The sequence below is a fragment of the Astatotilapia calliptera genome, chromosome 6 (genome assembly GCF_900246225.1).
Source record: "Astatotilapia calliptera chromosome 6, fAstCal1.2, whole genome shotgun sequence".
NCBI classification, from domain to species: domain Eukaryota; kingdom Metazoa; phylum Chordata; class Actinopteri; order Cichliformes; family Cichlidae; genus Astatotilapia; species Astatotilapia calliptera.
Genome location: NC_039307.1, coordinates 33894 through 47500, shown reverse-complemented (window position 1 = coordinate 47500; position 13607 = coordinate 33894). Strand labels below are relative to the sequence as shown.

Here is a 13607-nt window from a genome sequence, read left to right as displayed (position 1 = left end):
AGCTCGAAGACCTTTGCTAATCGATGTTTGGTGTGATGATGCGTTCGCATGCCACTCGCATCCGTCTAATCACGCTGGAAAGCCACAAATATCTGCAGCCGCCAAAGCGACGTGCAGGAGTCCGAAGGCTGGCGTCAGGTATTTTCTGTCCCTCCCAGGAAGTCACCTTCATCAACAAGCTCCTCCCACATTAGAAAGAAAGAAAGTGTACTTTTACTGACCGACTGAAGAATCCCACCTCAGGGATTTTCGCCACGGAGATCACAGATTCGTCTATTTGAGTCGACAGAGAAAGTTTACATGAGTTTGGCTCGCTGCGCAGACACCTGCACGTGACGCGGACAGGTGAGCCTCTCGCCTCAGAACGAACGTTTGCAGACTGATACGAAAAATCGTTTTTCTTTCAGATGCCTGGGACATAAACAGCTCAGCGTATGTGCAGTTAGTTACTCACACACACCATAAACACACTAAGAGGAAATAGTCGGATTGCACACAGCCGATAAATAGAGGTTGTCGTTTCCACAGTACGGGTGGAATAAAGTGTTGTGGGATGACGGCTGACTAACTGATGTCATTTGTGGAGAAAGTCAATATCCAGCAGTGAACATTTCTCTCCTGACGAGCTGCAGCAGTCGGCATCTTCACCTCTGAGATTCAGCGAGACATAAGCAACACCTCCATCCTGCTGGACAGGCGGCGTGGGAGGACGCACAGCTGAGCGGCTCATCGCCCAGAACAAACTCACAGATCACTAACGAGACCTCCGAATCCTGACGGGCTGCAGATTCAATATGAAAACAAACGATTCTGCTGCTTCAAATCACGCTCTTTATCAAATACACAAGATATTCAGAGCCTTAAATCTGCATCTGAGCAGCAGGGGCGACACCTCTGGATGTAACACAGACTGTGATTGGACGGTGAGCCGGGTAAACTCTTTCCTGACCAGTTTATGTCTCAGTCGCTGGTTTCAAGTCTGACTGAATAAAATCTGATGCTTAAAGCAGAGACGCAGAGACCTGCTAATCTGCAACATCCAATCAAAGCCCTAGAATATCTCACACCAAACCTGGAGCTCCGCCTCCTCGGATGCTCAGCAGACATGTTATTGGTCACATGATGTCATTAAAAATGCTCCAAAAGGCTCCAACAGCACTAACACGGTCCAGGGTTCCAGCCAGCAGCTACAGCCGCCTGTGTCACCATCCACCTGTCAGTCAAAGAGGCCACGCCCCCTAATAATGCAACCTTTAATACTTAATAGAATTTAAACAGGTGAGTTATAAACAGGTGTCACGACGGCTGAAATGATGGACAGAGACAAACAGTTTGTGTATCAGGCGGCGAACACTGAGCCAAAAACAGCCGACGGCGATGGCGGTCCCTGCATTTCCTCGTTTCTCAGCACGGTTACGTTCTTGGAAGCAACAGCAGAGCGAGAGATTGAAATCCATCTGAAAACTGGTTTTGGATTTGCCGCAGAGAGAATGTGAGCTGCAAGAATCGAGTTTTCAGCCTCCGTGTGACAGAAAGGTGACACAGCTATCGACACTCTGTGGCCCGTTTAACCTCCATCAGCAGCGGCTCAATCACGCCGACTGAATGACTCTCAGCCCTCCTCCCTCGCTGCAGGGGCATTAAGCAAACACAGCGTTCTGGGACTGGGGACGAGGGGGATTTCCCTCGCTTAAATCTGGAGCACTGAGGGGATTATTCCTCCAGGAGACGAGGAGGGAGGGTGGAGGAGAGGAAAGCTGCCGAGTGAGGGGGGGGGTTCCTGGGTCAGAGCAAAGAAATGATGATGATGATGATGATGCTGTAAGCAGCCAATAAAAAAGCGTGTGCGTTCTGGCCCAGAAGCTCTCATTTAGTCCCACCTCGCACTAAAATCAGCTCTTTCCTTTACAGACGTGCGCTTCCATAAACCCTCCCAGCGTTACCCATCACCTCAGGCTGAAACTTTCTGCCGCTGAAAACGCCACGTCCAGATATCCAGTCTTCACTGTGCTGAGCTAACAGAAGAGACTCCGCTACGTTTCTGAAACACAGACTGGAAACATTCAGATGTTTGTAGCAGGAGGACGCGGGATGGGTATCGTTTAGGTTTTATCCGATACCGGTGCCAAATCGGTACTTTTGAAACGGTGCCGGTGCTCAAACCGGTGCTTAAAGAATGGAGAACACAAACTTGTCCAAAAATCTCTCATGTTCAGCTGTTTTTTGTAAAAAGATAACAATGTTAGCCTTTTCTGCAGCTATGGGGCATATATGGTATCACTCTTGGCTGGAAGCAGTGCTTAAACAATGGAAAAAACACAAACTTTGTCCTAAACCTCTCATGTTTAACTGTTTTCCACTTTTTCTTTGGGCATTTTAGCCTTTTTAGCCAGGGTGAAGGGAGTATCTGCCATCAAACAAGAAGACAGCCGCATGTAGCTATGATGGTGTTTGCTAGTTCACCTTACATGCATTAATGTAATAACGTGGTTAGCCTACTCAACGTAAATTACACACGAACAACATGAAGCTACTCACGCAGAGAAGAACGGCTGCTGCTGCATCATCCTCATCATTTCTGCTACACTGGCAGGGCTAGGGGCCAGGACTCTCCTCTTTGGGGTTTTTGGGGGATGTTGCATAACAGGCAACCCACCCGCAGTAGATGCGCTCGGTGTGAGGTCTCGCAGCAAGCTATCAAATACGGCGCATTTCTGGGCTTTTAAAAAAAACGCTATGCGTCGCCAGGTGTTTCATCGGATTCTTGGTGTTACCTCCTTTGACAGTATCACAGTATCAGCTTAAAGCACTTGTTGCTGCTGAGTTTGCATCTTTTGCTGTGAAGTACAGCCAGACTTTGCTGTGAAACGCTGTGATGAGGCCCACTCGCCGCTTTCCCTCAGGGAACGTCAACCGCAGACGTGCCGCTCTGGAGCCGACCAGACTTTAATTAGAACAACATAAACCCTCGAAGAGGAGGAGGAGGAGGAAGGCTGAGCAGAACAAAGAGGAGAGTCTGAACATCTAGAACGCCGAGCAGCTCCCCGTCTCGTCTAGTTTCTGTTGTCCTTCATTAGGAAACGCAAACTTTCCTTTGTGGAATCTGGGAATCGGCTAACACACCCGCATGATCCCGCACGACCCGCATGATCCCGCACGACCCGCGTGATCCGCATAATCCCGCTCGACCCGCGTGATCCGCATGATCCCGCGTGACCCGCTCGACCTGCGTGACCCCGCCCTCACAATTTCATCTTTTTTTGTTTTTGAAGATTTCCAAAATCAAATGTGAGTTAAGGCTAGTTTGATTTCCTCTCCTGCAGCACCGTCTCTAACACAGGAAGAGCAACAGCGAAGCTTTATCACTCCACACTCCTCCTGAGGCCTGAAGCCCGTCGTTGCTCCGGTTTTCGCTTTATTTGCTCCTCTCGGTTCAGCGACGCTCCCTCGCCATCGACCCGCTCGGATCTCCATCCCTGACCCGCTGAGCCCTGCAGTAATGACGCTCCTCGTGTTTTTATCTAACAATCACGGCGAGCTCGCTCTGCCTCATGTTGCAGCAGCCATCATGTCAAAACGTATGTAAATAATATGTGTTGCTTGGCAACCTGTCATACTATCATTTTCTTTGGTGTCAAAATAACAACCTCTGTGATTCGAGGCACCAATGGTTGTAATTTTTCACCCCACACGCCCCAAAATCCACTCTGTGATGAATCCACGCGCCCAGCAGGTGTGGGACAGATTCATCTCCTCTTCTGTCATACAGGATGCTCCAGTGTCTCCTGTGCCAGAGGAGGAAACAAAGCCCTGCAGCTCCTCTTTTTTAGTATTCGGAGACCTGCACAGATCTTATTGTGACAGCTGCTTCCTGAGCTAAACCGACTCTTCCACTGCAGCTGAAGTTGGATTCAGTGCAGTTCACTGTGTTATCACACTGAACTCACTTCCCTGTCTCAGTGGAGAGAAGTCGAAATATCCCAGCAACACCCAAACGCATCACGAGAAGGCTCCAGTTTATCTGACCTCTGACCCTCTGTGATCTGATCGGATGATTCCTACTTCAGACTTCCCAAACAGTGTGTCTGGTGCTGTAAGCATGTCAGGCTGAGGGCGCCCCTGTCCGCAGAGATTTTGGCTAAAGGCCCGTTTAAACAGAGCCTGGTCACAGCGCTGAGGCGTGGCTTGGGCCGACATTCGCCAACGCCCGCAAAACAAGCAGGTGTACATGCCATTCCTCATACGGCAGCTTCACATGAACGCACTGAGCTGCAGGAATCCAGGCCGGGGAGCGTTTTTGTTGTCGCACAAAGAGACGGAGGAAGTGTTGTTGTCGAAGCTCATCTGTGCTAAAGGCAGAGGACGGTCCGGCTCGGCGTTGCATAACACGCTTAGCTGCTCTTCTTCTCATGCTGCATTATTTAGACACAAAGCACAGAGATGCCGCTCTGGCTGACGAACCTTCCCACCGTGTGTGCAGCTTTGATTAGTTTTTATCAAGTGAGCAAAACCGTCGGGCCAATCAGAGCTCTGTCCCGCAGCGTCACTGAGACAGGGACTGTGTGAGTGTCACGTTCCCGTGGCAGCGCGCTCGCTCAGATTTGAAGTTTCATTTTTCGCTGTAGAAAGACGTTTTCCTCCTACGCAGAGCGCACAGTGGACGCTGATGTTTGTGTCACTTTTTTACAGAATCAAACTCAAAGTAATGCGAGTACTTCCACGCTTTAAACGCTGCGTGGTCGTACGCTCGCCATCACTCCGTGTTATCCATTGATCTGCACACGCTCAGACGTCATTGTCATGAGACACTCTTACAATCAAAATCACGGATTGGTAACGCAGCGTGCTTACGGGAAAGTAACAGTAATCTAATTACTTCTTTGCAATAGTAATCCCTTACTTTACTCGTTACTTGAAAAAGTAATCGGATTACAGTAATGCATTACTGCTCATCTCTGTTTACAAGTAGAGACGGACCGATCCGATATTACGTATCGGTATCGGTCCGATACTGACGTAAATTACTGGATCGGATATCGGAGAGAAATAAAAAAATGTAATCGATCGATCACAAAAGCACCTCACAAAACTACGACACGGCGTAACTCAGCTCATAACCTCAGCACGTCGCAGCAGTGTGGTCACGTGACAGAGCGGCTGTGTGTGTTTGGAGCCTCGCTACCAAACCGGCATTTCATCTCCGAGGAGGTGATCCCAGAGAAGTAAAGCAAGTGTGTAAGTTCCTCTCTGAATGTTTGTAAAGCTTTCCAGCGTTAAGCTTAACAAGCGATATATGGAGCGACCGCCTCTCTCCTGTTTCTACTTCAATCATGAAACTGATCAATGATCAGCTGATCGGCTCTCTTGTTTGTTTTTGGCCCACTTTGCACCAGAAAGAGGAAACCAGCGGCTGAACAACAGCAGCACGTTTAAGCTTGATCAGCTGTTGTTAGGATTTATTTAATATTACTTTCTACTCCAGGATCTTTTTCTACAGCTGACGTAACTGTGCAGGGGCGGATCTAGCAAAGTTTAGCCAGGGGGGCCGATAGGGCATTAACAGGGAAAAGGGGCACAAAGACATACTTTTCTTTCTTATTCTCATTTAAAATGTCGAGCTTTTAATAAATAATTATCTGACACCCAAAGTTTTAATCTGATGTAAAATGAATAGAAGTCATTTACTGTATATAGTAACTATTAAGTATAATATACCCTAGTAAGCTGTAGTACTTTTTCCTTTGGGAACCATCTGTGCAGTCTGCAGCTCTGTTGAAGAAAGATGTTGAATCTATTTAATTATTGTGGAAAAATAATTGATTTCCGTGCATTTTATTTTAAACACATTAAATTACAGTTGATTACGTCGATCAAGCATCACAAGGCGGAGGGTGGGGGTGGTTCCCTTTTTTTTTTTTGCTGGGAGTTGGCGACCCTATTAGTTAGTGGAAATACTAAACAACCTAAGTGCTCTTTAAAACACCAGAACAGGGAGGATGCTGCAGGTTTAAGTTTATTAGATTGATCAGTTTTGCTGAATTATGAAATATTTGGGGTGCAGTGTGCTTTTTGCATACAGGTGTAACTGAGTAGCTTTAGTTTAGTTTAGTTTGTTAAACTTGAGTATGAACTCATACAAAATGCAGCAAGAAATTTAAAAATTGTGTTATTGATTAAAAAAAATGAACTATATCGGAATCTGCAGATTTCCATATTATCGGTATCAGGCATAAAAAAGTGGTATTGTGCCATCTCTATTTACAAGTAACGAAAGGGTGGAGAACAAGTTTGGGGAAGAGCAGGAAGAGACTCCAGAATTGGGAAAGCCTCGGGATCCGTCAGGAAAACCGGACAGCACGACCGGGATACCTGCCTGCTGCCACCATAACCCGACGGCGGATGGATGAAGTTACCGAGCACTGCGCTGTTGCTCTTGGCCCTCATGCGTTCATCGTGCTGCAGCTTGTTGGCAGGTGTTGCTGCTGAGGATGGTCCGTGTGGAGGGACACGCTCTTTCCCTCCTGCTGTGCCAGACGTCTGTTTGTTTTGTCCGTCTGTCGTTCATTGTGATTCGTGCACGCAGCAACGATTATGAATATTTTTCAGTCGTGTTGATTTCAGAACTCGTTAGCTGTGCAGCCCATCGCTCGGCCTCAGCTTTAATATTATTTGTTACAAATACAAGATTTCTGTTTGTGCCCCGCTTGTTCACTTTGAAGCAGAATCAAGTCTCAGCGTGGAGAGTTAAACTTCACCTGCTGCTGTCTCATCCAGAATAATGCTGCCGTCAGCTCAGAGTTACAGCTCTACCACCTGTTAATAAGTCCGAGTACAGTCGGCTGAATAAATCAGTGTTTTTGAACCTTCACACGTCTACATTACAGCGCGTTACTGCACAGCAGGCTGCAGGTTCACCAACGCTCTCTGAAGAAGCGCATCTTGGTTTTGTTGGAGGCAGCAGCAGATCAAGCAGGCTGACTGCGTCCACACTAGGGTTGCCAACTCCCTGAAAAATAAATAAGGGACACCTCGTGGCCAGGGCCGGGCGACCCAGTTGTCTTCACCCTTCCCAGTGTGGTGAATTTTCTAGCTCTTTTTTTGTGTGTGAAATTATTTTTTAACCCTTTGACTTGAATTTGATTTAAGTAGATGCATATTCTATTCTTTGTGATATGAACACATGTGAAACAAATGATCATTTAGCCATTTATTTTTAGCTCAAAATGACATTAACAAATAAAACAGGTCTCTTTCTTAAACAGAAGCCTGTCATGCTTAACTTTTGAGAATATAAGTAAATCTTTCTTTAAAAGAACTCTGTCCTGCTTAACTTAAAATAATAGAAAACAATAGAACAAAATCATTCTTGTAACTGTGCACATTTAGTGCATTTAGTACAATTGGCTTCAGTTGAAATATTATTTCAGCTTTTCTAATGCTAATCAACTGCTCCTGTTTGTAAACCCGCTTGTTCCCATGATTACGCATCATAACTCATCATCATTATTCATCTATGTATTACTTTTATGTATTAGTCATCTATTTGTTGTAATCATGTATCCTTGCAGTTGTTTATTACACAAAATAAATTATATTATCACACTTCTGGCCACATAGCGCTGATATTCACTGCACATGCCCATATTAACCTTAACCAGAGGGTTTAAACAACAAACCAGTGTTTACATACCATATCTGCTTCTGCCGTGGCCTGGTGGACAAAAAATTGGTTAAGGGTTCCCCGAGCTTTCACGCCCCTCATGTTCTTCATGTGCCACCACTAGAAGCATGCCTATGGAAAAAGTGCTCCGGCACACAGTGCAGTGCGCTTTATAGGTGTTACCGTGCACTTTCCCAGCCAGGTGTTTCCCTTTTCCCCTTACTCCCTGTACTTTTGCAGCCTATTTTTCTTTCTCTGAGCGAACAAACATTGCTGCTCTAATGCTGGGCTCACACTGTGCGATTTTTGGCCCATTTTGAGACGATTTTTGAGTCATGCGACCAATTTGGTGATCGGACCGATTTTGGCCTTCATCGTGCATCGTGTAGTATACGTGGGATAACGAGAAGCGATTAACACCTCACGACCAGCTCCCGATCATCAATCGCTCGTGAGGGTCTCACCACAGCCGCTCACACTGCTCGCGCGCAAACACGTAAACGTCGGTGAAAAAGACGGAGCAGCACAGCTGTGCAGCGTGTGATCTGGACACAAGCGACGGAGGCACAACTTGGAGAACTTTGGAAAGCTCATCCGAGCCTTTTCGATGTGGCAAACTTCCCCCTGCTCACGCATGACTTCTTCTTCGTGTCATAAAAAAAACTTTTTTATTTTATCTGAAGGTGTAATCGAGCAACAGTAACGTCCACACAGGCCGTCAGCTGCACAATTACCCAGAATTCTCGTGGTCTCCCCTGATCTAGGGTCTCGGTAAGACATTTTTATAAAACAGCACAGAGGGAAGAATAAAACTGGCTGGCTGTAACATCACAAGATTGGTTCGAATATTTCTGACAGAGACGACCTGGAGTTTAAAAAAAACAAAGAAAAAAACAACTTCCTGTTTCCTGTCAGTGGGATGAAGCTGAGCTTCATTCAGAGGAACGAAGAAAACGTTCACGCCAGGTTTTGGCTGCACCTGAAAACATCTGAGACGAGCTCGTTGATCTGTGAACTGCTTAAACCGGAACTTTTTAAAGATTTTACGAAGTTTTCAGGCTAAAGGAATCAAATGTGGCCTCTCTGACTGACAGGTGGCTGTGAGAGGGGGCGTGGCCTCTCGGACTGACAGGTGGCTGTGAGAGGGGGCGTGGCCTCTCCGACCGACAGGTGGCTGTGAGAGGGGGCGTGGCCTCTCCGACCGACAGGTGGCTGTGAGAGGGGGCGTGGCCTCTCCGACCGACAGGTGGCTGTGAGAGGGGGCGTGGCCTCTCTGACCGACAGGTGGCTGTGAGAGGGGGCGTGGCCTCTCTGACTGGCAGGTGGCTGTGAGAGGGGGCGTGGCCTCTCCGACCGACAGGTGGCTGTGAGAGGGGGCGTGGCCTCTCTGACTGACAGGTGGTGGCTGTGAGAGGGGGCGTGGCCTCTCCGATCGACAGGTGGCTGTGAGAGGGGGCGTGGCCTCTCCGACCTACAGGTGGCTGTGAGAGGGGGCGTGGCCTCTCTGACTGACAGGTGGTGGCTGTGAGAGGGGGCGTGGCCTCTCCGACCGACAGGTGGCTGTGAGAGGGGGCGTGGCCTCTCCGACCGACAGGTGGCTGTGAGAGGGGGCGTGGCCTCTCTGACCGACAGGTGGCTGTGAGAGGGGGCGTGGCCTCTCTGACTGACAGGTGGTGGCTGTGAGAGGGGGCGTGGCCTCTCCGACCGACAGGTGGCTGTGAGAGGGGGCGTGGCCTCTCCGACTGATAGGTGGCTGCTAGCTGTCCTGAAACAGACCTCTGGACGGTGTTTGCAGACGCCGTCTTTGATGACCGCTCCTGCCTAACTGGTCTTTACTGGTGTCGTGAACTCACACACGAGAAACGGGGAATCAGACTTGGTCGCTCAGAGCTTCCAGCCCTGTCTCTTTGTTTGTGGACAATAGACTGTGAGTAATCTCTCCTGTTCTTGTGTGCCAGCTTCCTCTTCCTCCTCTTCCTCTCCCCTGCGGAGGATTACCTCAGAGGAAGTGACACTCACGCTCCGTCTCAGCCCGTGATGACATGCAGCCCGTCTGCACCACAACAGATGGATTTACGGCTCAAATTGGTCTCCGGCCTCGTCGGCCAGCCAGCGCTGTCCCGCTCCAATCGTCACCCCCCTCCAACCCCCTCCAGGTCTTTATCATCAAAGCCACTCAGACAGCTGAGAGACACAAAGAGACGCCTGCTATCTGATTGTGCCGGGGAGGGGGGGGGGGTTAAATGGTGCACCAGCTGAGCCGCCACACAGGAAGTGATTCCTTTACGGGCTGGCTGTCAGTGAAGCTCGGCCGACGATGACTCGAGCTTATGTAAGACATGAGCGTGAAGCGTCCCACGCGCCGTGAGATCGTCTGACTCACTGCCCGGCATCCTTCACAGGAGGAAACGCTCACCTGCACCACACATGCACAGCAGGGATCGATACACTCTGATTTTATAAAGCTGCAACAAAACATCTGCTGGAAGTGCAAACGAAGAGATTTCAGCCATTAAATATGATGGCATCGATCGTTTTGGCGTTTGTTATTTCATCAGAAGCATCAGAGTCACCCCTGCACCGAGGAATTCACCCCAGAAACAGGAAATGAAAACTTTACTCCAACAGAACAAAAGTTAGAGATGCGTTCTTCTTCTACTACTTGTGCGTCCATTACAGTAAACATAAATTACAACCAAAAATACCAAGGTGAGCGCACAGTCATGTAAACAGGTCATGTAAACAAGTAGCAGATCGGCGCTTACAGTCAAAGGACCACGAGCTCCTCTACGACGTAACGTAGAGTCAGCGTCTGTCCATCCTCCACAGGGATGAGACTGATTGATGAGGTCACGCAGGAAACATCACTGCAGGTTATCCCTCCTACAGAAGGGGCTACACGCTGGGTCGTTGCATCAACCATTCATTTCTTTCAAATTTATACTTTGCATGAAGGCGGGCCCTGATATCATTCAGCACTGTGACCATGACGGTGCTCAGCGAGGACAGGTGGGACTGACCCCAGACACACGAGGCACTCGCTGGGAGGCAGCCGACCTTTGCGCCGTTACGATTGTTGGATCTGATCTGTGAGCAGTGAAAGCAGGAAGCCTTACAGGAGGCTTCTTTTCACCTCCACGTCTGCAGACACAGCTCTGACCTCGCTGGTCCTACAGGGAGTGGAGGACATCTCTGAGTCTGGATTCAAAACTTCACCCCTGACTGAGTGAAAAGAAGGACTGTGCTAATGACGCTAACCCAACTGGTTTTGTAGGATGACTCTCAGAAACAAGCAAAGAGCTGAGCGTCACAGGCTACGTTTGTCTGTTATTAAAAACATGTTTAGTGTCAGTGATCCGGAATAATGGGAGGTATATGAGCCATTTTATTTTCCACAGGATAATAAACTGAAGAGGCAGTGGACACCAATAATCTGCCGCCTGTCGCTAAGTGGCTCAAACTTTAATTAAAAGGGATGTTTGTTTTTTTGTTTGTGTTTAAATTGTCAAAATAAACTAAATCTGTCATCAGAAAGCAGCGCTATGATGTTCTGACTCTGCTCTTCAACTCCTGCAGCACGGACACTACTGAACATTTTAAAGTGAAAATGTTTTTGTTGCCTTTTAAATGCTTTGACTCACTTTGCCACTGCAGATATGTTGAATTCATTTTTGAACATGACCTCTGACTGTACGTATGCAGACCTCCCTCTTTTAAAGCAGGATAAAGAGCCCTGCATGCTGTCCCACGGAGGCTCTGCTCCACACTGAGAGGAAAACACCGGCAGGGTCTCGGTTTAAGGTTGCAGCTTTTAAATCTGCACACAAACGTTTCGTGACTGGACGGGATCACGCAGCGTGCACGCGCCCATTATCGGTATGCATCCATTATCGGACACGTTTAACTGAACACACACTGATCTTTGTGGGACAAAGCCCTCCTGGGGCGGTTTGGGAAACTAACCGATTCCGGTAACCAACCAAAAAACAACAACCCACAAACAAAAGCAAGCACGGCTCTACGTGCACGTTTGCCCCGCTCAGGTAAACCTGGCACGTCTCAGGTGACCTGGCTGCGGACACACGTAAGCTTGCATGACAGGTAGCTGCTCACACCCACACAGAGCCGGCTGGAATGACTGAAATGTCACCCGCAGCTAGCCTGCTTAGCAGAGAGCGCAGCGAATACAGCATAAGGCGAAACTGCCATTTAAATATTACGCAATTCTCGCACATCCCGCTTGACATTGGGAAACGAACAGTAAAACCAGTACCGAGCACCGCATCTAGAAACAGTGGAATCAGAGCGTGAATTCGGCGATAACACGATTAGAGAAGAAGCGCTTACAAACACATAACATTATGTTACTTAATGAATGTGCGTCATTCTGCGTATTGAGCCCCGTGCGCGACAAGGCACATGCAAACTGCACCTAGCCTCCAAAAAGTTAAAAACATTACACAAAAACATACGTTTTATTGGCTTAAACCTATGCCGAATTAAACGAAAAACACTTTCTATCAAAGTAAACTACAACTTTTACTTTACTCTGACGATGTATTCACCGATAATCGATTTTAAGAACAATTTCCACATTCTCCAATGGACTTCGGTACAGCGCCTCTCCGTTCTGCTAGCAACCTCAACAATGAAACCCCTTGCGACCGAGAGGCTGCTTACCTGCAGCTCGGCCCGCTCCACCTCCCACTGGGCCCTCTCCACCTCGAAGCGGGCCCACTCATGCTGGAGAAAGTGTAAAATCCCCGGGATGCTGTACTGAGCCCGGGCCGCCTCTCCGCCGCCGTCCCCGGGCTGCGGAGCTTTAACGTTCCCCGCGCCGGGTAAGCCCGAGCTGCCGCTGGTGTTAAAGAAGACACCGGGGCCCGCCTGCTCATCCATGGCTGGACCGTGAGCGATGCGGGGCGGCTTCAGTCCGGTGCTGACTCCCGCTTCAGTGAAATATCCTCCGCAGGAAAATGCGGTCCATCAACCGAACAACTCCTGCTCGAGCCAGCTGTCAAAGCGGCGGAGAGTCGAGCTGCCGGAACGAACGCAGCAACCACATCCTGTCCGGATTTTCAAAATATAATAGCTGAAGCGCTCTTATTATTATTGTTGTTTTATTTATTAAAATAAACATTAAGTAAAAAATAAATAAACAGATCTGAATTCTGTTTGAATGTATTGGATGTATTTATTATTTTCCTGTTGATTTCAATATCAATTTAAATAGTAAGCATCCCCCATTCATAAACTGCTGTTAACTTTAGACTGGCCCAATATAAATAGACTCAAACGACAAAGATAATAATAATAATAATAATAATAATAATAATAATAATTAATAATAATAATAATAATAATAATAATAATAATAAGAAGAAGAAGAAGAAGAAGAAGAAGAAGAAGAAGAAGAAGACAAAGAGACAATAACAGCAAAATAGGTTGGAAAACAGCACAAAAACTATACATTGGTCATCAGTGATCAGTTAGAATCATAAGTATTCTTTTACGGTCAGTAATTCATTTTTTTCTCCAACAGTCGATGTGAAACAATTCTAGAAATTCAAACTGCCCTGCCCTGAATGTTCCTGCATGGTTGGCTGGTGGCAGGTGATTGGCAGAGGAAGGTCCAAGTGAAGAAGAGCGCCTGTTACGTAGTCAGTTTGCTATGATTTACCTTGATCTGGTTCAGGTTTATGTACCCGGATGATGCTGAAGAGGAAAAGAAACACATTATTTTTCTAAAAGCTGGTTGTTACAGCAGCTAATTTTAAAGACTAGTCGCCTATAGAGCACAGTGGCTGAAGGCAGCCTTGGTTCCCTTCCATGGAGCATTCTCCCCTTGCTTGATTCTCTGCCCAGGACTCCTGCAAAGAAAAGTCTCAACCTCAGGAGGTTCACTGTGTGGTTACACCCCTCCCCCCCAAGCTGTGTCATCAAGGTT

General features: G+C 47.7%; 1 protein-coding gene across 2 annotated transcripts in view; it reads right to left on the bottom strand.

Moving 5' to 3' along the window:
- The window catches only part of LOC113023458 (striatin-like), a 34571-nt gene extending 21850 nt beyond the window's left edge, over nt 1-12721 (bottom strand). For both annotated transcript variants that reach the window (XM_026169467.1, XM_026169468.1), the window contains exon 1: nt 12341-12721. In XM_026169467.1, the coding sequence (XP_026025252.1) occupies nt 12341-12559 (219 nt within the window). In that variant the 5' untranslated portion in view covers nt 12560-12721. The remainder of the gene's footprint in view (nt 1-12340) is intronic.
- Between the last annotated feature and the right edge of the window lie 886 nt (nt 12722-13607).